A 26,990-nucleotide genomic window follows, 5' to 3' on the forward strand; every position below is an offset into this window, starting at 1 on the left:
GGGGCTAGGGGTGCCCCAGTCTTGCTGACTCCACATGCTGGAGGAGGAACTAACCACCCATCCCAGGAAGACCCTCACTTTCCCTCTGACTCATATCCTTCCAGCCCCAGAGGAGGCAAGACTTGGGGTCGCGGGCAGACAAGTGGCTCAGACTTAACCAATTTAACAAATTTTATTGCTCAGAACCTTCCCTCCTCAGGCAATGGCAGGAGCTTTGGAAACCAATCCTTGGAGCCAGAGCTACTAGGTGGAGGAAAGAGTGTGGCACATTTGGTCCATTATCCTGTGTTGGGAGTATGGTGGAGGTGGGTTGTAGACTCTTCTAAGGACCCAGACATGTCCCCCTTAGGCAAGGCTGACATGCCAAAGCACAGCATAAGCGGTCAACCTGGCTCGGGGTGAGGGCTCAGTGCCCCTTGACTTTGCCCTGGGGCCCCTGGACTTCTCGGAAGCTGAGCACCATCAGGCCCACATTGATGGCATAGGTAGTGATGCAAACAATGCAGAAATCATAGAGCACAAAGAACAGGATCCAGGCCAGGTAGACAGAACCAGCGAGAGACACCAGGGAACTCAGCAGCAGCAGGACAGATACCCAGCGGCCCCGGAGGCAACCTGCAAGGAAGAAAAGAGTCAAACATGGGCTTCAGGGACAGGCCACCTCTAGAACATTGCCGTGACTACATTACATGGTGCCACCCAGACAGCAGGGGCTGCTGGAAAGAGTCTCTAAAATAAGAGGGTCTGACAGGTCCTACCAAGGCCTTGGTTTTCCTATCTGTTCAAAGATCCCTGGGACCCAAGTAATGAATTTTCCTGCTGAAATTTCATGTACATGAAATGAAAGACAAACGATCCTTAGATTCCCCCCAAAAAGAACTTCTGCATCTTTCCCACAAAACTGGTGTCTTACAAAGTGGTTAAGGGTCCTCTGGCTCTGACATTTCCTAGCTAACTGAAAGCCTCCTATTAGTTCCCACCCCCAGGGTGCTGTGATGAGCAGCTGCCTGTCAGCTGTAGGAGTCCCCAAGATTGCAAGGGATGGGACTGGAAAGGAAGGGGGCCTGCAAAGAAGGGGCAGGGCCAGTTACCTAACAACAGCTGTAGTGTGTAGAAGATGCAACCGAATATGCTGTTGGATTGATTGAAGATGCTGTCCCGGCCCAGCACTTGTTCCACCAGCCCGAAGCCCTGGCCCCACCTGGTGGAGGGGAGGGCGCAGGTAAGGAGTGTCAACCCAGTGCCTTGGGCCCTGTCCTGGAGGGGTGATTTCCAAGAAGCCACGTGGACTGTCTCCCTGCCCTTTGTCCCCAACCCCCTACCCCAGCTTGAGGCCAAGGGTTGATGACTTCCTGGTGAAGCTTCTCTTCGACCGCTTCAGGATTCCATGTGTTTGCTCCTATCTTTCCCTATTCCCAGGCCAGGCCTGGCCAAGGTTCCCCCTTAGGCCTCTCTTTTCATCCTAGACCTTCAATAATTCTTAAGCCAGTGTGGTGAGAAATAACGGTTGACCTTGCTTTACAGAGTTACCAGAGACTGGGAATCCCCGGCTGAACCTCTCTGGACCCCTAATTCTCCAGCTTCCTGGCCGCGCATTCCCCTCCTCTGTATTTGGTCATCCCACTAGCCCGAGGCCCTGAAGCATAGCCAGACCCGGCTGCCTCATCCCCAGGCACGACTATCCTCAAGACCATCATCAGTCCCTACACCTTGGCCCCCCCCTTCCTGCCTGGTCACCGTTATTCCTTGTAATCCAGATCCACGTACTACTCCCCATAGTAACCACAGTCCCCAGCGTTATCTGCGCCCCCAGCCCGCCCCTCCTATCACGGACACACCCGATTCGCTGGGCAAGTGCCCCCCGGAGCAGCCTGGTCCCCATGCATCTGCTTCCTGGCAACCTGTTCGCCATGCACACCTGGTCCCCAAGCACCGCACCCACGAGTGGCCGGGCGCCCCAAGCCTTCCACTCCCACACGCACCTGGACGAGAAGACACGCGAACAGCTGATGGCGGTGCCCACGTCACAGAGCGCGCGGTAATCTTGGTCCCGGGCGCGCGCCGCCTTCACGTGCAGCGCGTAGAGAGAGAGCACCAAGCCTGCGAGGCAGAGCGCCAGCCGCACCGCCCCGGGGCTCCCCCAGGTCAGGCCCATGTCTGGGTGTCCGGCGCCCGCTGAAAGCGAACCAGCCACGGAGCAGGGGCGGGGCGAGGGACGGCCACGCCCACCCCGCCGCGGGGCGAGGTCTAGCTCCGCACTCTCGACCCAATGGGGTTTCCCTCGGGCTGAAACTGCGCGCGGGTGAGGCAGGCAAACAGCGCGGGATGCTGGGACTGGAAAACCAGAGTGCCCGCCCTGGGTCTTCAGGCAATGGAGGTCCTGCCAGGCATTAGGGGAGTTGTAGTCCAAGGGGCCGCAAAGCCTCAAGGGAAATGGAGTCCCCGGAGTTTTAAAAATTACGTACGTATCTTAATCATAGCTAACAGTACATAGCGCTTACTCTATGACAGGCCCTATTCTAAGCATTGGGACGTCCAGGACCTAGAGGCCAGCGGGTCACGAAATCCAGCGAGTAGTGCGATCCATCGAGAACCAAGCATTTCCCCTGAAATTATTTCAGATGCCATTAAGATTGCAATATCCTTAGTTACAGCAATCCCCCCCTGCCTCACCAGCGCCTCCTGCCGGCGGGTCTCTCTCTCGCTTTCTCTCTCCTTAAATTCCCAGCTCTACCAGCTCGGCCACACCCTTGACGGTATCCTAACCTCTGTTCTATTGCGGTGCCCGCCTGGCAAAACCTGAGCCTGGGTCAATCCAACAGTCCCTCCTGGTGAAGCTTTCGGTGGACTAGCTGAACTCTCCCCTTCACAGATATCGCATTTATTTTATTTTAAATATGTTTTTATTGACTTCAGAGAGAGGATGGGAGAGGAAGAGAAATAGAAACACCAATGGTGAGAGACGGTCGTTGGTCAGCTGCCTCCTGCACGCCCCCTGCTGGGGATCGACCCCCAACTCTGGCATGTACCCTGACCAGGAATCCGATCCAGATCTCCTGGATTCTAGATCTATACTCAACTGCTGAGCCACGCCAGCTGAGCGACATCGCATTTATTGATGACCCATGGCTCCTATATCTCTCCTTCCTTCTCATCTGCATTGAAAATTTGCTTCTTTCCTATTTTAGAAACAGCAACAAATCTCCCTTTACAATCAAGTTTTTGGGAAGATTTTACACTCTCAGTCTCTACTTACTCACTTCTTCCTTGATGCTCAGGGCACCATAAACTAGCTCCTGCCCCCAAAACTACCCCAACTAATGGTTGGTGTCATCAGGACACTAAATCCAACGGATATTTTTCAGTTCTTATCAGGCTTGACCTCCCAACAGTATTGATCACTGTAGTACACTCCTTCCTGGGAACTCAGGCTTCCTTTGGCTTCTGTGATATGTCTCTCTCCTGCTGACCTACCTCCTTTCCCTGGCTGCTCCTTCTCAGGCCCACTTCTCTTCTTCCAGATAGTGTGGTTGGCAGAGTGACAGCCACCACAAATGTCCACGTCCTAATCCCTGGGACCTGTGGATATATTAGGTTATATGGCAAATGGGAATTAAGATTGAAGATGGAATTAAGGTCACTACTATGCTGATTTTTAAACAGAGAGATTGCTCTGACTGGTTTTGCTCAGTGGTTAGAGCATCGGCCTGCAGACCAAAGAGTCTGGAGTTTGATTCCCGGCCAACAGTACATACCTCGGTTGCAGGTTCAACCCTTGGTCAGGGCTGGTGCGAGAGGTAACCAATCGATGTGTCTCTCTCACATCTATTCTCTCTCTCTCTCCCTCTCTCTCTCCTTCCCTTCCACTCTCTCTAAAAGTCAATGGAAAAAGTATCCTCAGGTGAGGATTAAAAACAAAACAGAGGTTATCCTGTGGGTCCAATGTAATCTCAAGGGTTCTTTAAAGTGAAAAGGGGCTGAAACGGGGCTGCAGAACAAGAGGGTCAGAGGGAGGTGTGACTATAGAAGAAAGGCACAGTGAGATACAACGTTGGTTCCTTTGAAGTTGGGGGAAGGGGGTCATGAGCTAAGGAATACAGGTGGCCTCTAGAAGCAGGAAAGGGCAAAGAAATAGATTCTCCTCTGGCTTCTCCAGAAAGGAACTGTTGACATCTTTGTTTTAGCCCAGTGAGACCCGTCAGACTTCTGAACTGTAAAACTGTAAGATAAGTTCATATTGCTTTAAGCCACCAAGTTTGTGGTAACTTGTTACAGCAGCAACAGGAAACTAGTACAGAGGACTAGGACTTAGGTCTGACCTCTGTTCCGCCCCCAGTTGGCTAGGAGTCATTTTAAAACAAATGTTTATTGAGCACCTGTTATGTGCCAGGGTTAGGGGCCTGGGATAAATCAGTAAAGCGGACAAGTATTCATGCTCTGGTCTCACATTTTTGAAGAGGAGAAGAAAATGAGCAGTTATATTAAATACATAAAGTATATAGTATGTTGATGGTGCTAAATGCTACGGATAAAATAAAAAGTAGAGCACAGTAGGCAGCAGGAATGGAGTTGATTGCAATTTTATTTATTTATTTATTTATTTATTTTTAGAATAAGATTTTTAAAAATATATCTTTATTGATTTCAGAGAGAGGAAAGGAGAGGGAGAGAGAGAGACAGAAACATCAATGATGAGAGAGTCATTGATCGAGCCCGCAACCTGGGCATGTGCCCTGACCGGGAACCGAACCCTGATCTCCTGGATCCCAGGTTGACGCTCAACCACTGAGCCACCGGCGGCCAGGCGATTGCAATTTTAAACAGGACAGTCAGGGTGTGCTTCCTTCTGGTGACATTTGGGCAAAAGCTTGAAGGCCATGAGGGATTAAGCTATGTAGATACCTAGGGGATGTTCCACATAGAGGGAACAGCTAGTGAGAGGCCCGGAGGTGGAATGTGCTTGGTATGTTTAGGGAACAACAGGGAAGCCAGTGTGGCTGGAGCCAGTGAGTGTGGGGGGTTAAGGACCCAGAGGAAAGAAGGGGGGTGTGGGGGGAGGAGGTGGGGGGGCTTTCTGGGTTTCACTTCTCCCATATGTAAAATGAGCAGAGTAATGGTACCAAGTCAGAGGGTTGTTAGGGAGATGAAATTCGTACACATAAGGCTATTAGAAGAGTGCCAGACCAACCGTAAGCTCTAAATGAGAGCGGCATTCTGGAAGAGGAATCGTGGGGTGCACGTCCAATCTTCGCCCCTGGGAGGCAGCAGTGTGTTCGGGCCCAGCGCGAGTGCTCCCTACCCGGTCCACACCGGGGCCACGTGAGCCCCGAGTCTGGCACAGGGCCAGCACGCCGAGACCTTGCCTCTGCGCGTGCTCTCGGCTCCAAGCACCCTCCCCGCTCCCTTCTGCCAGGGGCTCAAGCAGCGCCTGCCTCTAGAGCTGAGTGGCCGCCTGGCTTTACTCCAGGATAGTGCCAGGACCCTGGAAAAGAAAGGATGGGAATCATGTGTATGTGGAGGGGGATGGGGAGCGATGAGGAAATCCAGAGACTCGGGGAGCCCCTTCCTCGTGGTCTTTGCAGATCTTCCCTTAGTTCCTCAGGTAGGCCAACCATAGTGAAGGGTCCTAACCGCTTAAGGTTCAAGACAGCCTTTGGGCTCCAAAAATGTCCCGTGCTTCACTTAACTCATTTTTTCCCCCCCATTTAAAAACTTTTAAATATTTATAAAATACATAGCCACGGTAAAAAAAAAAAAAAAAAATTAAAAAAATCCAGTCAGTACAAGTACACACACACACATTCTCTGAAAAGTCTCCCATCATCTCTTGCTTGGAAAAAGTGTCTTTTCACCGGTCTCTCTGCCTTTGGTCTCACCAATCCCTACCTTCCCAACCGCTGTAGCCAGAGGGTTCTAAGGGGCAAACCTGACAAGTTAAAACGTTTCAGTGGCTTTTTACCACTCAGAACAAATGCAGACTGTTTTCCCTCATGATCTGACTCTGGACACCCCACTCAGCTCCTCTCCTTCCCAGTCTCCACATGGCTGCAGCCATATTCTCAGGTTATCCAGGCTATTCTCTATCTTGCCATCACGCCCTTCCCACTCCAGCCCCCGTGCCTGGCCAAGTCCTTCTTACGCTGCACCCGTACCAATGTCCCCATCCCTATTTGGCACTCCCACAACCTCCTGTGCAGCCCTCATTACAGCTGATGACACTGAAACTGTTTTCGAGACAGGGAAGGGTTTTGGGAAGGGTTTTTTATTTGATTCAACACCCAACCTCCTCTCCTGGCACGGAAAAGTCACCCAGTGAGTGTTAGTTGCAGGAATGAATGAATAAATGATCACACCTAACACTTCCATAGTGCTAATTCCACTCCTGGCATAGTTTCAGGCAAATTTCATATATAAATTCACGTAGCCACACAACCCCAAGGTTGCTCACCCTCATTTTACCAACACTGAAATTAAAGGATTGAGCGGTTTAAGTAAATTGCCCCAGATAGTAAGTGGCTGAGCTGGGGTTTGAACCAGGCAGTCTGATTTCCGATGAACGAATCAAGAGCTGAAAGGAGAAAGCCAGACCTCAGGGAAGGAATCCAGGTAGGGTTTGTCTGTGAGCTGATTAAGAATCTTCTCACCCTCTCCCGCTTCTCTCCCGGGGAGCCCATTTTATATACTAGGAGACAGAGGGCCACGGAGACCAGATAAATCGGGCAGCCCTGGGGAGGGAGTCGTGGAGCTTATTTGGGAGTTCGAGAGCAGGGACACAGGAGCAGCGGGCGCCCGGGCTGCGAGTACTCCGCTCCAAACTACAACTCCCAGGAGGCACCGGGTGCCCACCGTCCGCGCAGCGTCACAGAGGCTTGGGCTTGGGCAGCTCGGCCGGCCCGGCCCGTCGACAGTTGGGCCGTTCCGTTCAGACCCCGGCCCTGGCTGGGGCCCCGCGGTAAGTGGGACAGCCGTTGCCCCTGCCGGCCGAGGCTGCGCAGCGCATGCCCGCAACCTGCGCCCTTGTGCTGGACCGCGGGAGCGCGCGGCACGCGGCTTGGCATCTACCATACGGGGTGGGGGACCCAGCTGAACCAAGTGTCTCGCGGAGGGGGAGCCCAGACGGGGACTCCGGGTCACCGCTTCGCCGCAGCCGGCTTCGGGCGCTCAGTGCCCTGCGCCGCACGTACGCAGGCCAAGCTGGGGAGTGGTTAGGGCAGGAGGGCCGGGTGTCGAGGCGCCGGGCAGGGGTCGCCCCGTCTCCTGAACGAGGGTGCCCAGGAGCCGGGGCGAGGCTTTTGAGCTGGACGGGTCCCAGGATCCCCTCCGCTCTAGACCACCAGATAGAGCCTCAGGGTGAAGAATAGGCGCTCGGGAAAGCAAGGTTGTCCGGGTTCGGCCTGCCTGTGTTTGGGGAGGTGGTTGACGGGGTTGGGGTTAGGGTTAGGGTTAGGGAGATTGCCTAGGTCTGAGGATACCAGCGCCTGAGTGAGGAGATGGTGCGGGTCGTCTGGATTTGGATCCTTACGGCTCCCCCTCCCCCCGCCCCGGTAGATGAGAGCGGCTCCCCGGGGCTGAGCTGGTCAGCATCCTCCTACGGCCCTCGCCCCTGACTCAAGAGAAGAGCCCTTGCCTGCCTAGCCACACCACCCTTGCCCCGTTTTGGGGTCGCCTCCGTCTACCTGGTCCTTAGCCCTAGTGGCCGCCCAGTCCGGCAGAGGAGCAGGAGGATGATGCTGGCGTCGGTGCTGGGAAGTGGCCCCCGGGTGGGGCCTCCACTCCGGCCCTTCCTGGGGCCTGCACTCTTGCTCCGGGCCCTCTCCACCTCCGCCACCGATACTCACCACGTGGAGATGGCGAGGGAGCGCTCCAAGACTGTCACCTCCTTTTACAACCAGTCCGCCATTGACGTGGCAGCAGAGAAGGTGCGCAGCTGGGGCAGCGAGGTCTGGGTCCCCAGCTGGAGTGGGTGTCCAGGGAAGGGGCGGAGCAAAGGTGGCGGGGCAAAGTGTTGGAGATCCAGTGCTCAAGCCCCATCTGCCCCTGCAGCCCTCAGTGCGCCTCACTCCGACCATGATGCTCTATTCAGGCCGCTCTCAGGATGGCAGCCACCTTCTGGTAAGATTCCTGCCCTGTTTTTCTCTTGGTTCCTGGTGCTCTGGTCCAGCCTCTCAGGCCCCAGCCCTTCCCTTCATTTTTTCTAGAAAAGTGGGCGGTACTTGCAGCAAGAGTTGCCAGTGAGGATCGCTCACCGAATCAAGGGCTTCCGAAGCCTGCCTTTCATCATTGGCTGCAACCCCACCATACTGCACGTGGTAAGGTGGCCTCGAGGGGGCATGGGTTTCCCTAGTAGAGGGGAGCCTTAGGTCAGTGTGCCCACCACCAAGGGACAAATGAGGAAATGGGACCAGAGTGGCAGAGATTTGCCAGCCAAAAGGTTTCAGGGTCATAGAGGACTCAAACCCAAGCCTTCAGAAGCCAAGGCTGCATATTCATTGGAGACTTGAAAGGCCGTGATGGGGGTTTGAACCTAGTGAATTGGGGTGATGGCAGTCCCCTAGGTAGGCATAGGTAGTTGTTTTCTACCCAGTGCCCAGAGCATCCCTGTGAATTCTGACACTGCCTCTTCCTTGCAGCACGAGCTGTACATCCGTGCCTTCCAGAAGCTGACAGACTTCCCTCCGGTGAGGGCTGGGCCAGGGCAGGGTGAGGGGTTGAGAGGTCAGGGCTGGACCATCCATACTCATCACTCTGTGGCCTGCAGATCAAGGACCAGACGGAGGAAGCCCAATACTGCCAGCTGGTGCGTCAGCTGCTGGACGACCACAAAGATGTGGTGACCCTCTTAGCTGAGGGCCTACGTGAGAGCCGGAAGCACATAGAGGTCAGGGGCAGCGCACTGGTGGCCTGTTGGGGGGCCTCGGAAGGGCAGAGCGTTACTGAGGCCCCACTGTTTACAGGATGAGAAGCTTGTTCGCTACTTCTTGGACAAGACCCTGACTTCAAGGCTTGGGATCCGCATGTTGGCTACACATCATCTGGCACTGCATGAGGACAAGGTGGGACCCTGGGACCTGAGAACCCCCTGGGAATGTCAAGTGAGGCAGAGGGGACTGAGCCAGGGGCCCCTTTGGACTGGGGACCTGGGCCAAGGGCCTGGGACCACTTCAGCAGTCCAGAAGTTGCAAGCATTTGGTGGCTGCGGGTGGAGGGCTGCCTAGTCCGGACCTTCTTTCTCCTGACAGCCTGACTTTGTTGGCATCATCTGCACTCGCCTCTCGCCAAAGAAGATTATTGAAAAGTGGGTGGATTTTGCCAGGTAAGGCCAGAACAGCTAAGGGGGTGGATGCCTTTGGGCCGGGAAGGCTTGGATCGGAGCCCTTGCCTGGGGCATGGTCTAGGACAGGGTTTCTCCACTGTGGCACTATTAACATTTTGGGTCAGATAATTGTTTTGTGAAGGGCTGTCCTATGCTTGTTAGGATGTTTAGAAGGATCTCTGGCCTCTACTCACTTTATGTCAGTATTACTTCCCAGTTGTGACAAGCAAAAATGTCTTTAAAAATTGCAAAATTTCCCTGGGGGGAGGGGCACAGAAGAAGTGCCTCTAGTTGGGAACCACTGGTGTAGGTCTGAACCCTTGCTCCTACCCACAGACGCCTGTGTGAGCACAAGTACGGCAATGCCCCCCGTGTCCGCATCAATGGACATGTGGCTGCTCGATTCCCCTTCATCCCTATGCCACTGGACTACATCCTGCCGGAGCTGCTCAAGAATGCCATGAGGTGGGCTGGCTGGGTATGTTGAAAGAGGACAGATAGGGACTAGGGTGAGGCTGGGATACCACCACCTACTACTGGTCTTTCCCCCTATATAGAGCCACAATGGAGAGTCACCTAGACACGCCTTATAACGTCCCAGATGTGGTTATCACCATCGCCAACAACGATATTGATCTCGTCATCAGGTTTGCCCTGAGTTGGAGTTGGGTTGGGGTGGACAGTTGTTCCAGGCACTGTTTTTGTCTTGCTGTATGACCTTAAGCCAGTACCTGCCCCACTCTGAGACTTGGTCCCTGATCAGACATACTCTCTGGTCCTGAGATTGCCACGATCTGGATAAGAATGAATTGGGCCAGGTGCAGGCCCCAGGGCACTGTCCTCATTCGCAACTGAGGGGCCTAGAATGAGGAAAGAGTCAGGAGTAAACCAGTCTATGATGCTGGGCTGAGAATGTCAAATCTTGTGAGAAGGTATAAGCAGTCAGTGGCCCAGGCAGAGGTGAGGATAGAGAAATGTAGCTTATAAAAAACAAGGTACAAGGCTTTAGGTGGACCACATTCCACCTTTGGGTAGAAGGGACAGGATGGCACTGTCTGCCTGGGAGGTAGTGATACCCCCCCACCAAGCTGAGCCAAGCTCATATTATTGACATCCTATCAGGATTTCAGATCGGGGCGGGGGAATTGCTCACAAAGACCTGGATCGGGTTATGGACTACCACTTCACTACAGCTGAGTCCAGCACCCAGGACCCCCGGATCAACCCACTCTTCGGCCACCTGGACATGCACAGTAGTGGCCAGTCAGGACCCATGCATGGGTGAGGCCCCACCTGGCCATTATGGAGGGGTGTGGGGACCCAGGAGACTCAAGCCTCTGAAGCCCCTGTCCTATCCCCTACCCCCACCCCCAGCTTTGGCTTCGGGCTGCCCACATCACGGGCCTACGCGGAGTACCTTGGTGGTTCCCTTCAGCTGCAGTCCCTGCAGGGCATTGGCACGGATGTCTATCTTCGGCTCCGTCACATCGATGGCCGGGAGGAAAGCTTCCGCATCTGACCCCACAGCCCTTGGCCTGCTTGCCTGATCAGCCCGGGCCACACACCTTGCCAGGACCTTCTGGGCCAGACAGGGTGCCACTCTGCTCCACATGCTGCTGCATCTTGGGTCTTACGACCCCTAACAGATGGACTTACATGGAGCTGGGTGCCCCCCTCAACAGGGTCCACTGCTTCCCCGCCTCCGGTCTTGGAGGGAAGGAAGTGGGGACCCTTGAGGCCTCCAGCATCAGCTTCATCATTCTTGTTCCTGGGGAATCCCATTTTGACCTGCTGTTATTAAAGTTCACATTTTGAATGCCCTCTTGGGCCCCGTGTGGGGAGGGCAGGTGAGCTTTTGTTTCTGACCCCATTCAGGTTCCCTGGGCCCTTGGGTTTAACTAGTTCATGTCCAGTCTCCTAACTGTCCTGACAGACTGGCAGACCAGCAATAGAATTTGCTCCAAGTCTCTTGCACATTTGGTTTGGTGGGAGTGGGGGTGACTCTGGCAGTTTATGCAAAGATCTTTCATTTCATTTAACAAACGTTTCTACTTCCCAGACAATGTTGAAGGCCCAGTTTGGCCCAGCTTCAGGCCTCAGTTCTGACTCTTGCCTTCCTGGCAGCCACAGGTTCTGGAGGCGAAGGTCACCCGACTGGGCAACTTCCTGAGCCACCTGATTCCTGAGCCCATGTAAGGTTAAAAATACTGCCTACCACCTGTGCCTGTTGCTGCCAAGGAAAGGAACACACGATTGTGCCCTGGCAAGCCCTAGAGGACAGTAGGACCCTGGCAGGGAGGGCGAAAGGAAAGGGCTCCACAGGGCAGGTGAGTCCCCCCCTGCCCATCTTACCAGGGAAGGAGAAAGTCCCAGAGCCTGCTTGGTGGGATTGCTGATAGAGGTGGGGGATTGAGGGGGGACAGGAAACTAGTGACTTGCCAGGCTGAAAATCTGCTGGCTGCAGTGCAGGGAGTGAGGCTGGAGAGGCGGGCAGAAGCAGTCAGGGTTCAGGGCCTTGACTGTCCCGCTAAGAAGCAGGAACTTTATCCTGGAGGCAGCAGGGATCCACAGGTGCATTTTAAGCTAGGAAAGTGTGTATCATATCAAGTTGGGTTCCCTAGAAGCAGATGCTGAGAGGGAGATTTGCATCCAAGTGATTTGTTGAGAAAATGCTCCCAGAAGGGAGTAGGGGAAGCATGAAAGGGAAGGGCAGAAGGCCAGGCAAGGATGTGATCTCAGGCAAAAGTCCAGAGCCAGTTAGTTCTGCCACAGAGTTGGAGGCAAGAGAGCTAAGCTTCACAGACACTGGTTAATGTCTGTTGGGAGGTACTTGAAATAGTTTTCAGTTATTTCAGGCAAAACACCTCTTAGCCAGAAAGGCAGTATGCCAAATAAAACCTCTGGTGCTACATTTTGAAAGCACATAGAATGTAATTTGGCACACAGAAGCAACAAAAAGATTCCAGGGGATCTGGGTGAAACATCTATATAGTTTTCGGAGAAAAGTCAGATTTGCACATTAGAAGAACCACTGGTGGCTGGTGGATAGGAGGGAGAATAGTGAGGAGGTTGGTGAAATGACCCTGATCAGGGATTAACAAAGCCAAGGGTAATCCTTATCTAGAAGGGACAGCACTCCTAATTGAAGATGTCAGGTGAAGTCAAAAGTGAGGCACCAGAACCCTGGGTAGATAGAATTAACAATCTTGAAGATGGGGGAGTGGGTTGGAGAGTGGGAGAAGACATTACAATTTTAATTTTTTATTTCCTATTTATTCCCTCTGGGTTTTTTCTTTTTATGCTGCCAGACACGTGGCATTCATTGCCCCTCCCCCAAACTCCGTTTTCCAAAAGCCAAGTTACCAGCACTTACACACCAACCCCCACAAAGACCTAACTCAGCTATTTATTGATCTGTAAACTCTGAGTCCCATTCTCAGGCCCTGAGCATTTCACCACTCTTATAATTGTTTCGAAGTCTAATAGCCAAATTATAAATCGATCAGGAGAGTGGCGAAAGGAATGTTTATTGAGCACCTACCCTATCTGGAACTGTGCAGTGCACTTGCTTTATATACATAAGAGGTAGATGAATACATGGTTTAACCTTTTAGTTATATGGCTTACACAGTTACACATAGTTTAACCCTTACTAAAGCTCTGAGAATGGACACACTTGTACAACTTACCCCAGAGTAGGGTCATACCCAGGATTCCTCACTCGCTAAGCCCGAAGGCTCTCCGTTATGTCCACTGCCTCTGGCTAGTTTCTGTTCAGAAGACGTCTGGTTTGGGGGTCTGGTCCATTCTTTACAAAGGCTTGATTCTGTGAGTGATTTACTGGCTGTCCCTGGGCACTCTTCAGCTTCCCCCACCCTGTATCCTTTAACCATCCTGAACAAGGAAGGTGGTTTCTTCAACATTTAAAAAAGGGGTGACCAGTATAAGGCTGGCGGAAGCGGCAGTGCAGGTGGCTGTTAATTCCAGGCCCACAGCCTTAGTATCGCGCAGCCAGGGAGGCTGCTCTGGCTCCGCCCGGTTAAACTGGGAACAGCGCCCCTGCGAATTGGCACGTCTTGGCTTCCCCAGGCACCAAGGCCTTTAAAAAGATCGAGCTGAATCATCACATCAGGAAAGTCCTCTCTTGAGCTCTAGGGCGCAGCCATACCTCCATCCGGAAAGAGAAACTCCGGGGCAACTGGCACAGTAAACCGCGAGCTCGTCCGGCGCCGCGGAGGCTGCCACACTAGCCAATGAGCTCCTGCCACGTCACAGACTCCGCCCTCGGGCCGGCAGCCTCCGCCACGCGGCGCTGACCCGGAGCCAAAAGCACAGCGCGGCGCCGGGATCTGGCGTCATTTCCACTACAGCGATGGCGGCCCAGGGAGCAGCCGCTGCGGTGGCGGCGGCGACTTCAGGGGTCGCGGGGGAGGGCGAGCCCGGGCCCGGGGAGAATGCGGCGGTTGAGGGGGCCGCCCCGTCCCCGGGTCGCATCTCTCCGCCGACCCCGGCGCGCGGCGAGCCGGAAGTCACCGTGGAGATCGGAGAGACTTACCTGTGCCGGCGGCCGGATAGCACCTGGCGTGAGGGCGGAGTCCAGGGCCAGGGGGCGGTGTTTGCAGGCCGGGGCGGGGGCCGGGGCCGGGGCCGGCCGGTTCTGAGACCGGCTGTGAGCAGTGGGGGGCGGGGCTTGGGAAAGAACGCGGAGTTTCGGGCCATCCCACAAATGCCACCAGTCAGGCAATCTCCAAATTCTTGTGTGTCGAGCTCCCAGCCCACTCTTTGCCAGCCTGAGGCCTCATTCCCTTTCCTTGTTAACCGTGCTTCCTCACTGGTCTCCTGTCTCTGCGACTTCCCCCTACACCTGCCCCCTTCAGCTACCGGCAGAGAGGACCTCCCAGAACTCAAAAACGACCCTCCCCTCCCCTCCCCTTCCTTCCTAATTCCGCGGAATGGCATTCATCGTCGTGTCCTCTCTGGTTTCTCGCCACCCCTATTAAAGGTCATTACCAGACCACGCTATACTCCTTGAAGACCTTTTGCTGCCTCTGCCCTCTGCTTGGAATGCTCGCCCTTTCTCCTTGCACACCTGCCTAGCTCCTAACTCATCCTTTTAACACCCCATCCCTCTGTGATGCTATTTCTGATTACCTTTAGGCAAAGTGAGTCATTCTCTTGTGTGTGTGCTTTGCACCTTCATACCTCAGCCATGGCATATGTAACATTGTTGTCATTTTCTGTCTCTGCCCTCCGCATCAAAGTGGGAACTTCTGGAGGGCAGGATTGCTTGTGATTCATTGCCCTGTCCTCTGCATGCAGCAACAACAAAGCATAGGGCCAGCCACTCGGTGGTTGCCTTCCTCACTTACTGAATGGTCTGCTAGTTGTCAGTCACTATACTAAAAGTTTTAGAAGCATTAACTCACTCTCTGAGGTGGGCACTATTATCTCTGTTTTACAGATGAAGAAACTGAGGCTCAGAAAGTCAAAATAACTTGCTCAGTTAAAATAGCTAAGAAGTGGGGAGCTGGAGTTACATATAAACCCAGACTCTGTGACTCTAGAGCCAGCCTTCATGACCTCTGAACAAATAGACAACTGAATATTGTAAACCAAGCATTGAATTTGGAGTCAGGCTTAAGCTCAGTTAAGTATTAGCTCTTACCACTTTTCAAATCTGTAAGCCTGGGTAAGCCTCAGTTTTCTCGAGGGCAAAATAAGAATAACAGTACCTCACAGGCAGTGATTGAATTGAATGGCAGATGTGGACAGGTGAGGTTAGCTTCCATCTGCAATCTGGAAACAGCTCAGTGTTCCAGCTCTGCCTTCCTGATGATACTAGCTTTTTTCCTCTGCAGATTCTGCTGAAGTGATCCAGTCTCGAGTGAATGATCAGGAGGGCCGAGAGGAATTCTATGTACACTATGTGGGCTGTGAGTGACTTGGGGTATTTGGGCCGGGGTGGGGGGAGAGGGGTGGAAGGGCAGCACTCTCATGGTGCATCCTCACAGTTAACCGGCGACTAGACGAATGGGTAGACAAGAACCGGCTGGCGCTGACCAAGACAGTGAAGGATGCCGTCCAGAAGAACTCAGAGAAGTACCTGAGCGAGCTGGCTGAGCAGCCTGAGCGCAAGATCACTCGCAACCAAAAGCGCAAGCATGATGAAATCAACCATGTGCAGAAGGTCCGGGCTCTCTCCCCTTCCCCAGGGCCCCTGGAGGCTCAGCTGCCTCTGCCAACTCCTTTGGGTCCCAGTGCCAAAACCACAACAGCTCCCATTTCTTAAGCTTCTACAGTGTGTCAGAGCCTTTACCTACCTCTTCTCATTTACTCTTCCCAAATGAGAAAACAGGTTCAGAGAGGGCAAGGGCTTGGCTACAGTCTCATAGGTAGCAAATGGCACAGCTGGGACTGGAACTCAGGCCTCCTGCACTGATAGTCTCTTCTGTCTCCTGTTGTGCCACCTTAGACAAACCAACTTGAAGTCCAAAGGGAAGGAAGAGAATGAATGATATTGGGCACTTACTACTGCCCAGAATCATGCTGAGTACTGTATGTGTATAAACTCATCAAATCTTCCTTAGCAGTTCAGCACCACAGGGATACACACACACAGGGTGGGGCAAAGGTAGGTTTGCAGTTGTTTGTATGGAAAATAATACAAATGTAAACTTTACTTTTGCCCCATCCTGTATATATTTTTTGTATATGAGGAAATAGGCTCAGAGAGGTTAGGTAACATACTTAAGGTCACACAGCTAGTAAAAGGTGAGTCTGGAATTAATAATGACAAACATTTATTGGCCTGTGACCTAAAGTTTTAGGCTAAGTGTTTGAATATATGATCTCATTGAAGTTTCACAACAACCCCCTGAGGTAAGCATGATTATCACCAGCTTATAAGGGAGGTACAGATAGATTTAGGAACCCCGTCATGAATTAGATTTGCCATTGTCCACCTTCAGGGCACAAATCCTTAACTGTGACTTTGACACATTCTAGAAACTCGGTCCACTTGTTTCCAAAACCCAGGTTCTTTTCATCAAGCCAGCCTGCCCCTGCGAGGTTACTTTTCTCCCCCTCTGAGCCTTAGTTTCTTGATTTGTAAAATGGGGAATGCAAGAGAACAGGATTTATTGAGCTCTTGGGACACACAGACATTCATTAGTTTCGACTAATGTGATTTCTTCTAAAGTGCTCGTGTGCTTTGCAGCAATGTTTTGCTAACTGTGGGACATAGCTGTTAGTAGATTACCAGTGGGTTGTGACCAGCATTTAAATTTTTAAATGGAAGAAAATAGGATAAAACAGAAAAATAACAGAGTATATTGCACTTTATTTAAGGTAAGTATTATTTTGAGCATTTATTTCACATACAATTACATGTATATATATGCATAAACATCAACTTACTTATAGTGTTAACTGCACTTTCTATTATGGTTTTGTGATAAAAAGCAATTGAAATACCGTGAACTAAAATGACCCTTCAAGGCCTAAGGCAGCGCTGTCCAATTGAAATTCCTGTGATAAATGGAAATGCTTTCTATCTGTACTGTCCAATAGAGTAGCCACTAGCCACATGTGGCTATTGAGAACTTGAGATGTGTTTACTAAGAATTAAATTTTATTTAATGTATTTAAACTTAAGTAGCCACATGTGGCTAGTGGCTACACTATTGGACAGCACAGGTCTAAGGTTCTTTAAGATCCTCAACCAATTTGCACTGGCCAATTAAGTCTCAGAGATGTACCTCTTCACTGGCAGTCGGCCAGGTGGATGACAGTGGGTCAGTGGAGATAAAATCAAAGAATGGATAATCATCGAGTTGACAGGCAGCAAGATTCTTTGGAACCTAATTAATGTTTAATTCTAAATAAATTGCAGCATTTAAGAAAAGTAGTGTTTTTGTAGTTCTTTAATGCATTTGCAGAAGAGGATTGTGCGTTGGAAAGCTGGGAGATGCGTTTGAAGGAGGCATATGGGGAGGAAAATCTTCCTTCATCTTTGTGGGGGTTAGACTCTGGAGTTGGACAGACCAGGGGCGTATGCCCACCTGTCCTGAGCAGTACCTTTTCTGTGATGGGCAGGTGACCTCACCTCCTTGTGCCTCAGTTTCCTCTTTTGTGCAGTGCAGATAATGAGCAGTCTTGTCTCAGGCTTATTGTGAGGACTAAATGAAATAATGCCTGTGGAGTGCTTGGCACTGGGAGTAATGGCAGCTAGCTCATCCCCAAGGGCAAGTGACCTCACTTCTCCCTGCCTGGTTACTGCTCTGTAAAATAGAAGTGAGTGCTGTATATATGAGTCCGTGCAGACAAAGTGCGTTGTGGAAGGGGCATCTGAGTAAAACGTTGGCTCCTTTCTCCCTTCTCACCTCTCAGGGCAAGGCTGCTGTCTACTCTAGTATAGGTTATAGGCCTTCTTGGGTCCCCACTCCATTGTCAGGCTATACTTGGTTCCTCCTACAGAGCTGGGCCTAGGAACAGGATGTGCTGTGAGTGTGACCTGACTCAGTCCCTGCTTTCTAAGAATGTGGAAAATAGGGAAGCCAAGTGGGGCAGTTAGAGGTTACTGTTGTTGATTCCTGTGTTCCTGACTTGGGAAGGACAGGGTAAATTCTGCACTGGGAGAATCCGGTCCAGCCTCCTGGAGGGGATGGAGAGGATGCTGGGCCTCGAGGGACAGGAAAGAACAGAACAAAAACAATTACATGCGATAGTTCACAGAGCTCTGCCTTATCACGCGGTCACCTGGTTCACCCTCTGCTAGACTGAGTAAGCATTTTCTGGCAGTAATAGCGTAAGGAAGGGCATTCCTGGTGGAAGGAACTTTATGTGCAAAGGCACAAAGGCTGGAAAAAGAAGGGATGATAGTGTAGATTTGCAGGGGGGCTGAGACTGGAGGCTGGGAATCTAAGGAAACCTAGTTAGTTGTCCAGACCTAGGATGGTGGCAGTGGCTATTTGGAGTAGGACAGAGAGAATATCAGAGAGGAACTGATTCCAGAGATTTCAAGGAGTAGAGTTGACAGGACTTGGCTGTTAATTGAATGCCAGGCCGAGACAGGAGTCTTAAGACATGCTCATTATTGGTCTCAGGCATTTGGACTGAGGGTGGTGCTCCCAGTAAGATGGGGAATCCAAGAGGAGGAACAGGTTTGCATGGAAGAAAGCATGAGTTCCCCTCTGGACATTTCAAGTCTGATATGCCTGTGGGAGGAACCTCTGGGAGCAGTCCCATGGGCAGGCATCTCCTCAGGTGTTCAGGAAAGAGGTCCAGGCACACTGGATCCATTATTTCATCTGTCTCACAACTCTGGCTGAGCTGGATTGATCTCATTGTGAAGCTGAAGCTCTTACCAGCCCAAGAACTATAACCAGGCTTCCTGATCCTAGTCCTGTTCATCTGGCAAAAGGCCCAAACTTGGGCATCACGGACGTCTGGGATACATGGGTGGGCAGGCGGGAGAGGAGCTTGGACAAGGCAGCTTCAGAACCAGGTAAAACAAGTGAGCTATTTATGTGGTTATTGTCATTCCGGATGTGGAAGACAGGAGGGAAGCACGGTGGGCGCTGGGATAGGAGAGGGACAGCCTGACCACCACTTCTCATCTCTGTCCACTGCTCTTTCCTTGCCCAGACCTATGCAGAGATGGACCCCACAACCGCAGCCTTGGAGAAAGAACATGAGGCGGTAAGCAGGGGCAGGGGTCCTGACTGTGGGCTCCTCCTCCCCCCTGCTTTCTTTGCTCTGACTGAGCCATCCACTTCCCTCCACAGATCACCAAGGTGAAGTATGTGGACAAAATCCACATCGGGAACTACGAAATTGATGCCTGGTATTTCTCACCATTCCCTGAAGACTATGGGAAACAGCCCAAGCTTTGGCTCTGCGAGTACTGCCTCAAATACATGAAATACGAGAAGAGCTACCGCTTCCACCTGGTGAGGCCACCAGGCAGGCCAGCCCGCTGAGGGCGCTGTCACTGTGGCACTGGAGACAGAGACAGGTTCAAAGGATTCCTGCCTGGTTCCATCCTTGCTGGAGTGACTTAGGCCTACTTGCCCCTCCCCAGACCTCAGTTTCCTCTTCTGTGGAATGGGGACAGTAATCCCTGCCCTTACCCCTTCCTCAGATTCCTTGCCCTTCACCACATATGTATCAAAGCCAACCCAGTGCCAGGTTCTTCAGTGCAAAAGCAGAAGCAAGTGATGGGACTGGAAGGTGGGGACAGATGGGAGGCACTGGTGCACAGGAGCTGCCAGGGTGGGGCATCTCATCTTTCATGCAGCAAGCAGCGTGTTTCTCAAAGGGAGGAACCTGAGGCAAATGCATGCAATTTGGGAAACACCAGTGCCACGGATCAGAGCCCTCCAGAGTCCTCTGGAGCCAGGCTGACATGGACTCAAGCCATTCAGCTGTGTGATGCTCGAGCCAGCTACCTAGCCTCTGTGGGCCTTGGTTTCATCATCTGTAAAATGGGCTCTGTCTTGTCAGGTGGTTGGAGGGATTACTTGATGTGGGTAAAGTGTTGAGCCCAGGATCTATATAGAGGGAAACAGAGGAGCAGAGATTTGCTGCAAGGCACACAGGGCAGGATGGCGGGCACCTGGCAGAGAACCTTGGGATCTCAGGCCTCTATCTCCCCATCCCCACCCCAGGGTCAGTGTCAGTGGCGGCAGCCCCCAGGGAAGGAGATCTACCGCAAGAGCAACATCTCTGTGTATGAGGTGGATGGCAAAGACCACAAGGTGAGCTGGGTGGCCAAGGTGGTGGATGTGGGGAGGTGGGGGAGCACTGGCATCTCTGGACAGTCTTCACTGTCATCAGGGTAAGCAGCCCTGCCAGGAAGAGACCTGCAGGATCACGCTCAGCCTGGCACTTGCCCTGTGGCTGATGCGTGGTAAACATGTGGGCCTGTGGTGCCAGCCTGGGGACTGGTTTTTGTTCTTTCCCTGAGGACTTTTCTCCTGATGGGGTAGTTTAGGTTCGGGGTAGTTTAGGTTCGGGCAATTCTGGAACCCAGAGTGGAGATTGTCATGCCTGAGGCTGTTTCTAGAAGGGCTTTCTCTTCCTGCCTGAAGAAAAGGTGTTTGTTTTTCCTTGGGAGGGAGCTGCCTTGTGTAAGGTCTCCTGTCTGAGAGCTCTGTGGCTCTGCTGGCTGAGTTCCTTGTTCTTGGCAAAAGGACTTTAATGGGGCCAGGTGGGGCTGGGATCTGCTTCACCGTTGTTGAGAACCTGGCCTTTGCCCTGTCAGTCTGGGAAGGTCTCAGCAGATGTTGCCATTTCCTGTGGAACAGCAGTTAGAGTGTAAGACGAAGAAGACAGGCTTCTGAGTGGCTCTGGGCTTCAAATGACCCATCACTTCCTAGCTGACCTTAGACAAGTTACTTAACGTTGTTCCTGTTTCCTCATCTATAAGACAGGAGTCATGATAATATTTACCTCATGGGGTTGTTGGAATAACTGAGATAGCAATGTCTCATACTTACATACTTAGCATGGTACCTGGACCACGTAGGTGCTCAGTAATGGGCCTTCGTTATTACTGGTGACCTGTCGCCGCTCAGTCAGCCTGTGATAATTAGCTTGGGGAAGGAAGATTCACTCTGAGCCCGGCCTTTGCCCACTGCTCTGCCTTCTTGAGCACCAATGGGGAGAGTGGCAGAAAGGGCTCTAACAGGAGGCATGGGTATTCTTGCTGGCTCTACCCTCTGCCAGCTTTGAGGTCTCAGGCAAGCACTTCCCCTCCCAGAGCCTCAGTTTTAAGTAAATGGGACTAGCCATGCTGGGCTTACACAGTTGTTGGGTCAAATGAGAGTGGATATAAAAGGCGTCATACACCAGAGGGACCCTTATTCTGTGCCATGAAGCCAACCTTTAGGTCCCACTGTTCCTCCTGACGTTGGTCTCTGGCCAGGTGGTGTCTAGGCCTGCAGCAGGCGAGGCTCAGCAGAGAGCATGGCCAAGCAGGCAGACCGCTCAGGCTACGGAGTCAGGTTTGAGGCCCATTCATTCATCAAGTATGTATTTAACAAGCACCCAGCTTCATGCTTAGCCTTGTGCCAGGTGCTGGGACATAGCCTTGAACAACACAGGTTTGAACTGCGCAGGTACTCTTCCACACGGAAACCCTGTGCTGCTGTTCTGGTGAGGAGGCACTTCTCACTGGCCTGGCACCGGCTGGTCTGTGGAGCCTGGCATTTGCAGAGCAGGGTGGCAGCTCCTGCCCAGGCCTCAATGGGCTCATTGTACTTGCTTCCTGAGTCTGCTTCCACCTCCCCCGCCCCTCAGATCTACTGTCAGAACCTGTGTCTGCTGGCCAAGCTCTTCCTGGACCACAAGACCTTGTACTTCGACGTGGAGCCCTTCGTCTTTTACATCTTGACTGAGGTGGACAGGCAGGGGGCCCACATCGTTGGCTACTTCTCTAAGGTACTGGGTCGAGGTTGAGGGAGGGCAGTGAGTATGAACTGAAGTAGGGGCTGAGCTTCCTCAGAGACCCTGACTTCTCACCCCTGCAGGAGAAGGAGTCTCCAGATGGAAACAATGTGGCCTGCATCCTGACCCTGCCTCCCTACCAGCGCCGTGGCTATGGGAAGTTCCTCATTGCTTTCAGTGAGTGACTCCTGTTCTGTCCAGAAAGGGGTACCTGTGGTGGGGGTAGAGTACCAGGGTGGGGCTGGGTTTTCAGGACCCTCATTCCTCCCACTGCCAGGTTATGAGCTATCCAAGCTAGAGAGCACTGTAGGCTCCCCTGAGAAGCCACTGTCCGACCTGGGCAAGCTCAGCTACCGCAGCTACTGGTCTTGGGTCCTGCTGGAGATTCTGCGAGACTTCCGTGGCACACTCTCCATCAAGGACCTTAGGTGAGGACCCTGGACCCCAACCCTGTCCTGGGCATGCTGTCCATCACAGACCTCATGAGGGAGGCTTCCTGGAATTCTCCAAGAAGGAAAGATTCTCCTAAGATTGGCCGTGATCCTGTCTCCTTGTCCCCTTTTGCTGTCCCAGCCAGACCCCCCAAGGGAACTCTCCCAGCATCTGCTCCAATCCCTTTCTGCAGCCAGATGACCAGCATCACCCAGAATGACATCATCAGCACCCTACAGTCCCTCAACATGGTCAAGTACTGGAAAGGCCAGCATGTCATCTGTGTCACACCCAAGCTGGTAGAGGAACACCTCAAAAGTGCTCAGTATAAAAAACCACCCATAACAGGTAGGTGGGGGGCTACCTAGGGTGTGTGTGGTAGGGGGTAGGTGTAAGGACTACTGGGAGCCACAGTCTCCTTTTGCTGTCACATGATCCTAAACCAGTCTGACCAGCTCCCAGGACCGGAGCCTGAGGCAGGCTACTCATGCCCGGGCTTCCCTGCCCCCTCCCCAGGACTCAGTCTGCCCTTATTCTTGCCTAAAGGTGAAACCTGGCTTCGGCCCAGAGGCCCAGCCCTGCCTCTCTCATGTCTGTTCTCCCCACAGTGGACTCTGTTTGCCTTAAGTGGGCACCCCCCAAGCACAAGCAAGTCAAACTCTCCAAGAAGTGAGTGGCCTGTGCCCCTGCTGCTGGACCCTCACCTCCTTGCCCCCTAGCCTGTAAATATGTACAGTCTGTTTCGTCATTTTTTTAATAAAGCAAGTTCTGTCGGTGGCTCTGGACTTCAGAGGTGGGAGGGAGAAGCCTAGAACTGATGGTCTTCATGGCATGTCACACGCACAGCCAGTTGTGCTCAAAACATTTTATTCCTTCTTGCTCCTTCTACCCCCCACCCCAGATCCAAGCCCAAGCCCAGTTCCGGTGGGGGCTCAGTCCTCCGGAGTGCAGAAATCAAGGCTCAGTGGGGGCATGGCAGCCAATGGGGCAAGATTGGGGCCTTTTCTGTCCTTAGAAACATGCTGCTCAGAGACAGCTCCAGCCCAGAAGACGAGGGTGAAGCGATGGGGCTCATCAGGCAGAGCAAGTCAGGCATGGAAGCCAGCCCTTTAGCAGCAGTCAGCTGGGCAGCTGTCCAGTCTTCCAGAAACATAAGAGCCAGGGTCCATTTTCTTAGCTAAGGCTCCTTGGGAGCTTCACAGGAGCCCAACCAATAGGCTTATGGACAGCAGGTGGCCAGAGGTTCTGGCCAGTACCACAGGCAGTAAAATTCCTGGCTATGGGTTATAGTCCCAAAGAGACTGTAGGAGAATGGGCTCAAACATCAGGATGGTGCCCTGAACTCCCACAGGGTCCTAGGAGGAAGGAATGACTTAAGCCTCAGGCCCAAAGAGTGTCAAGGAGGGGCCAGGTCCATTCCTGGGAACAGGCATCTGTCCTTGGGCACAATATATGGCAGTCCTAGAAGCAGGGTCAACTCCCAGGATGAGAAGCTCAGTGCTCCTACCATGGGTGGAGGAGGCCCAGGGTCAGGGCTAGTGGCAGCAAAAGGATGGGCCCTAACAGACCCTGGTCTGGGGTGGAGTTGAAGGCCGGATGGTTTCTGCAGAGTTCGATGTCGGGCTGGGACTCCTGGATGTGGGGCACCACCTGAGGCTTGAGTTCCGCTACATGGTAGTGAATCCAGGAGGCATAGCTGGAGGTCAGAGTGTACACACCAGGTCTGTTGGGGGCCCCACAGGCATCACCCCAGCTCACAATGCCTGTCAGGTACCAAAGGCCCCCAACAGGGCAGGAGAGTGGGCCCCCAGAGTCACCCTGAGGAGAAAAGCCATACAACAGCCATTAGGATCAGGCCCCGGGCCTCCAGTCACCCACGTCAGCCTTCATTTCCCAAGATGCACTCATCTCATTTGTTCCACTGGACCCCCTGCATTTACCTGGCAGGCATCCTTGCCCCCGTCTACATAGCCAGCACACACCATGTCCTGCTGGATAGAGTGGGGCTCGTTAGGCTTGGCTTGGATGTTGTATAAGCAGTTACATGTCTCACGACTGATCAGTGGCACCTCAAGTTGCTGTAGTGGCCTGGGGGCCTGGAGGCTCACTGTGGGGACAAAAGATGCTTAGCCAGGGTCTCCTACCCTGAGTCAGGCTCCCTCCATGCCTCTAGACATTAGTGCCCCCCTCACCTGAGGGAGCCACATGGCCCCATCCAGTGACAGTGCATTGGAGGCCATTGGGGAAGGAGGCGTTGGCTGCAGGGAGGCAAATGGGCCGGATATAGCGGGAGAAGGTGACAGGGCTGCTGAGACGGAGGAGTGCGATGTCCCCCTGGGAGCCCTCGTGTTGGTAACTGGTGTGGGAAATGACCTGTGCCACAGTGCGGACCTCGGCTGCAGGGGTATAGGAGTCCAGCTGGTGGGCCCCTAGCTTCACCTCATAGTCTTCATGGTGGTGCTCCCTGCAAGCAGTGGGGGCAAAGGCTAGAACCCAGGAGACCTGTCCTGGTTCCTTGGATGGTATCTAACCCCAGATTCTGATCCCAGGCAAAGAACTTTGTCATCCCAAACTGTGCCCTAGTTTTATCCTGTGACCTGTGACCTCTGGCCTTCACTCCTGACTGGTCTTTCAGACTTGATTGATACCCCTAGACCCAACCCAAGAACCCAACCTCTGATGTAAATGAATCCCTGAATTTTGACCTCCAGCCTACTTTTGACTTTCCCACCCTGCCTCCAACCCAGTTGGTACCTTGGAAAGCAGTGAGCAGCCGACAGCACCCACTGATCAGACACGAGAGAACCGCCACACACATGAACGCCAACATAGATGATGCTGACCTGCCAGGGCCACTGGCCAGGGGTTGCACTGTTTCCACCTGTGATGCGTGTTTGGGAGGCCACACCGCAATAGGCTGCCCAGGGAGGAAGGGGAGGGGGGTCAGGCCGTTCTGGGGCCCCCATACCATATCCTTAGCCCTGCCACTCCCAGTAGAGCCCAGGAGATCTACTGTGGAACTTGGGAAGTGAGTTCATAGAAGTCAGCCACCCCTTTGTCCCCATGGTCAGTTTTGCCACCTTGACCCATTACCTCATTCAGGTCTCTTATAGCTTCCTTCCTTTCAGGCCGTCCAGCCTTCTATCCAGTCCACCCCTTATAAGTCTGAAGACCTTTATAAATGAAGTCTGGCCAGGTGACACCCCCTTAAGTCCTTCCCTGGTTTCACACTGCCCTTAAGATACATCCCAGACCATCCACGACAGTGCCATCTACTCCAGCCATCTACCTGGACACTTCCTGTCACAGACATGGGGCCTCACACTCACCTCTAGATCTTGGCTTATCTAGCTCACTACCTGGAATACCTTTCCTCAGCCCTACTTTGCTCGGCAAACTTCCATTTGCCTATGGCAGCCCCTCCTTGGCCTGCCCTGACCTGCTGACTGAGTCAGGCAATACACCGGAGCTCCCAGGGCCTGGCTTCCCTGACACTGCCCAATCACACGATTGTTCCATGCGCTTCAACCACACCAACCTGGGCACTCCCTAAAGGCAAGGGCCAGAGCAGAGTCCCATATCCCCAGTGCCCTGCATGGGGCTAGGCACAAAGATGGAGTAGTGCATGCGGATATCAAACAAAGGAACAGAACACCTGGGCTCCGTCCAGGTGAAGGCCACCCTGCCCCCACTGAGGCTAGCTGTTTGGAACAGGATCCAGCTGCCCTTCACAAAGTCACCTTCCCAGGAGCGGAGAAAACTGCCCGGCCAGGTTCCTCCTCCCTCATAATAATGACAATAGCTACTATTTAGTGACTTCGAACAACTCGAGGCCCTGAATGGGCTTTCACTTCCTTTATCTTCAGGATTCTTCATACAGCCCCAGGAGATAAACATAATCAACTGCATTTTCGAGTTGAGGGGACCTGCCACCCGCATAGCCAGTAAGTGGTGAAGCCAGGACTCAGAGTCTGGTGACATTCCTTTGAAGAAAGGAGGCCCTTGGTTTCTTTCCCTCAAAACCCCAGCTCTCCCACTTACTGACTGTGCGCTTTCGGGCAAATCACTTCTCTGTACCTCAGTTTCTTTATCTGTAGAACGAGGGCCACAGTCCTCATCTCACAGAGCCATTGGGGGGACTTAAGTTAGAGGGTTACGGGTGGGAGACAGCCTGGCAGAGAGAGGCAGGCACTCATTAAACCCTCCAAGGGAATCGGAGTCTGTGTCCCCTCTTCTACCCCCTTCTCCCTCCCCTCCCCCAAGCCTCACCTTCAGCCCGGGCCCCAGCAGTTCCTGGAAGGCAAGAGAAAGAGGGAGGGGTAAGCAGGGAAGACTCAAGTTCTGAGACTTCTTAGCACCTGCCACTTCTCTGGACAGCTGCCCCCCCACCCAGGAGTCAAAGCTGAAGGGAAAGAGGCCAAAAGCTAGGGAGCCGGGGGTTTTGAGCCCAGGACAACCTCTCCCCGTGCCCCCTCCTCCTCCATACTCACCCAGCCCGGACTGGAATAATCCAAGCAAAAGCAGAATGGCCACAGCCTCCAGCCGACTAGGCCCCAGGCCTGCCCTCTGGGCCATGGCCCAGGATGAGGGCCCCTGGGGAGACGCCGGGCACCCAAGGGAAGGGACCTAGGACTGGTTTCAAAGCCAAGACTCAGGTGACCGGCCCAGAGGGACGAGATGCTGGAATCCGCGCTGGGAAGGTCGGAGCGGGTGTCCAAGGCTGGTTTCAAAGGCAGGGAGCAGGCACAAAAGGAGACGAAGGACTCTCGGCAGCCCTCAGTGAGGACACGTCTCCAGC

The 26,990-nt window shown here is 53.1% G+C and overlaps 4 protein-coding genes across 6 annotated transcripts; 2 read left to right on the forward strand and 2 right to left on the reverse strand.

Annotated features, from left to right (window-relative positions):
* Window positions 1-153: 153 nt before the first annotated feature.
* On the reverse strand, window positions 154-2,244 carry VKORC1 (vitamin K epoxide reductase complex subunit 1). Of its 2 annotated transcripts, XM_016217674.2 has the most exons (3): window positions 1,983-2,241; window positions 1,092-1,201; window positions 154-615 (listed from the first exon to the last, which is right to left on the reverse strand). In XM_016217674.2, the coding sequence occupies exons 1-3, from the start codon at window positions 2,153-2,155 to the stop codon at window positions 407-409; spliced, it is 492 nt and encodes a 163-aa protein (XP_016073160.1). In that variant the 5' UTR covers window positions 2,156-2,241; the 3' UTR covers window positions 154-406. The 2 variants fall into 2 exon arrangements, with proteins under 2 accessions (XP_016073160.1, XP_016073161.1); XM_016217675.2 differs by lacking the exon at window positions 1,092-1,201 and having other exon boundaries at window positions 425-615; window positions 1,983-2,244.
* A 5,196-nt stretch (window positions 2,245-7,440) lies between these two features.
* BCKDK (branched chain keto acid dehydrogenase kinase) lies at window positions 7,441-11,147 on the forward strand. The gene is made up of 11 exons (XM_016217666.2): window positions 7,441-7,919; window positions 8,044-8,112; window positions 8,199-8,309; window positions 8,631-8,678; window positions 8,759-8,878; window positions 8,955-9,053; window positions 9,240-9,313; window positions 9,650-9,778; window positions 9,871-9,960; window positions 10,436-10,594; window positions 10,688-11,147. The coding sequence occupies exons 1-11, from the start codon at window positions 7,725-7,727 to the stop codon at window positions 10,830-10,832; spliced, it is 1,239 nt and encodes a 412-aa protein (XP_016073152.1). The 5' UTR covers window positions 7,441-7,724; the 3' UTR covers window positions 10,833-11,147.
* Window positions 11,148-12,359: 1,212 nt separating this feature from the next.
* Window positions 12,360-22,969, forward strand: KAT8 (lysine acetyltransferase 8). The gene is made up of 11 exons (XM_087815809.1): window positions 12,360-13,896; window positions 15,172-15,246; window positions 15,325-15,500; window positions 18,959-19,012; window positions 19,099-19,263; window positions 19,981-20,070; window positions 21,614-21,754; window positions 21,844-21,937; window positions 22,038-22,188; window positions 22,386-22,540; window positions 22,801-22,969. Exons 1-11 carry the CDS (start codon window positions 13,686-13,688, stop codon window positions 22,863-22,865), a joined length of 1,377 nt encoding a protein of 458 aa, XP_087671935.1. The 5' UTR covers window positions 12,360-13,685; the 3' UTR covers window positions 22,866-22,969.
* Window positions 22,970-23,034: 65 nt separating this feature from the next.
* PRSS8 (serine protease 8) lies at window positions 23,035-26,990 on the reverse strand. 2 transcript variants are annotated; one of them, XM_016217667.2, is made up of 6 exons: window positions 26,683-26,989; window positions 26,462-26,485; window positions 24,947-25,109; window positions 24,385-24,656; window positions 24,133-24,299; window positions 23,035-24,010 (listed from the first exon to the last, which is right to left on the reverse strand). In XM_016217667.2, the coding sequence occupies exons 1-6, from the start codon at window positions 26,765-26,767 to the stop codon at window positions 23,696-23,698; spliced, it is 1,026 nt and encodes a 341-aa protein (XP_016073153.1). In that variant the 5' UTR covers window positions 26,768-26,989; the 3' UTR covers window positions 23,035-23,695. The 2 variants fall into 2 exon arrangements, with proteins under 2 accessions (XP_016073153.1, XP_016073154.1); XM_016217668.2 differs by lacking the exon at window positions 26,462-26,485 and having other exon boundaries at window positions 26,683-26,990.

This window comes from Miniopterus natalensis, chromosome 3 (assembly GCF_054644295.1).
Source record: "Miniopterus natalensis isolate mMinNat1 chromosome 3, mMinNat1.hap1, whole genome shotgun sequence".
NCBI lineage: Eukaryota > Metazoa > Chordata > Mammalia > Chiroptera > Miniopteridae > Miniopterus > Miniopterus natalensis.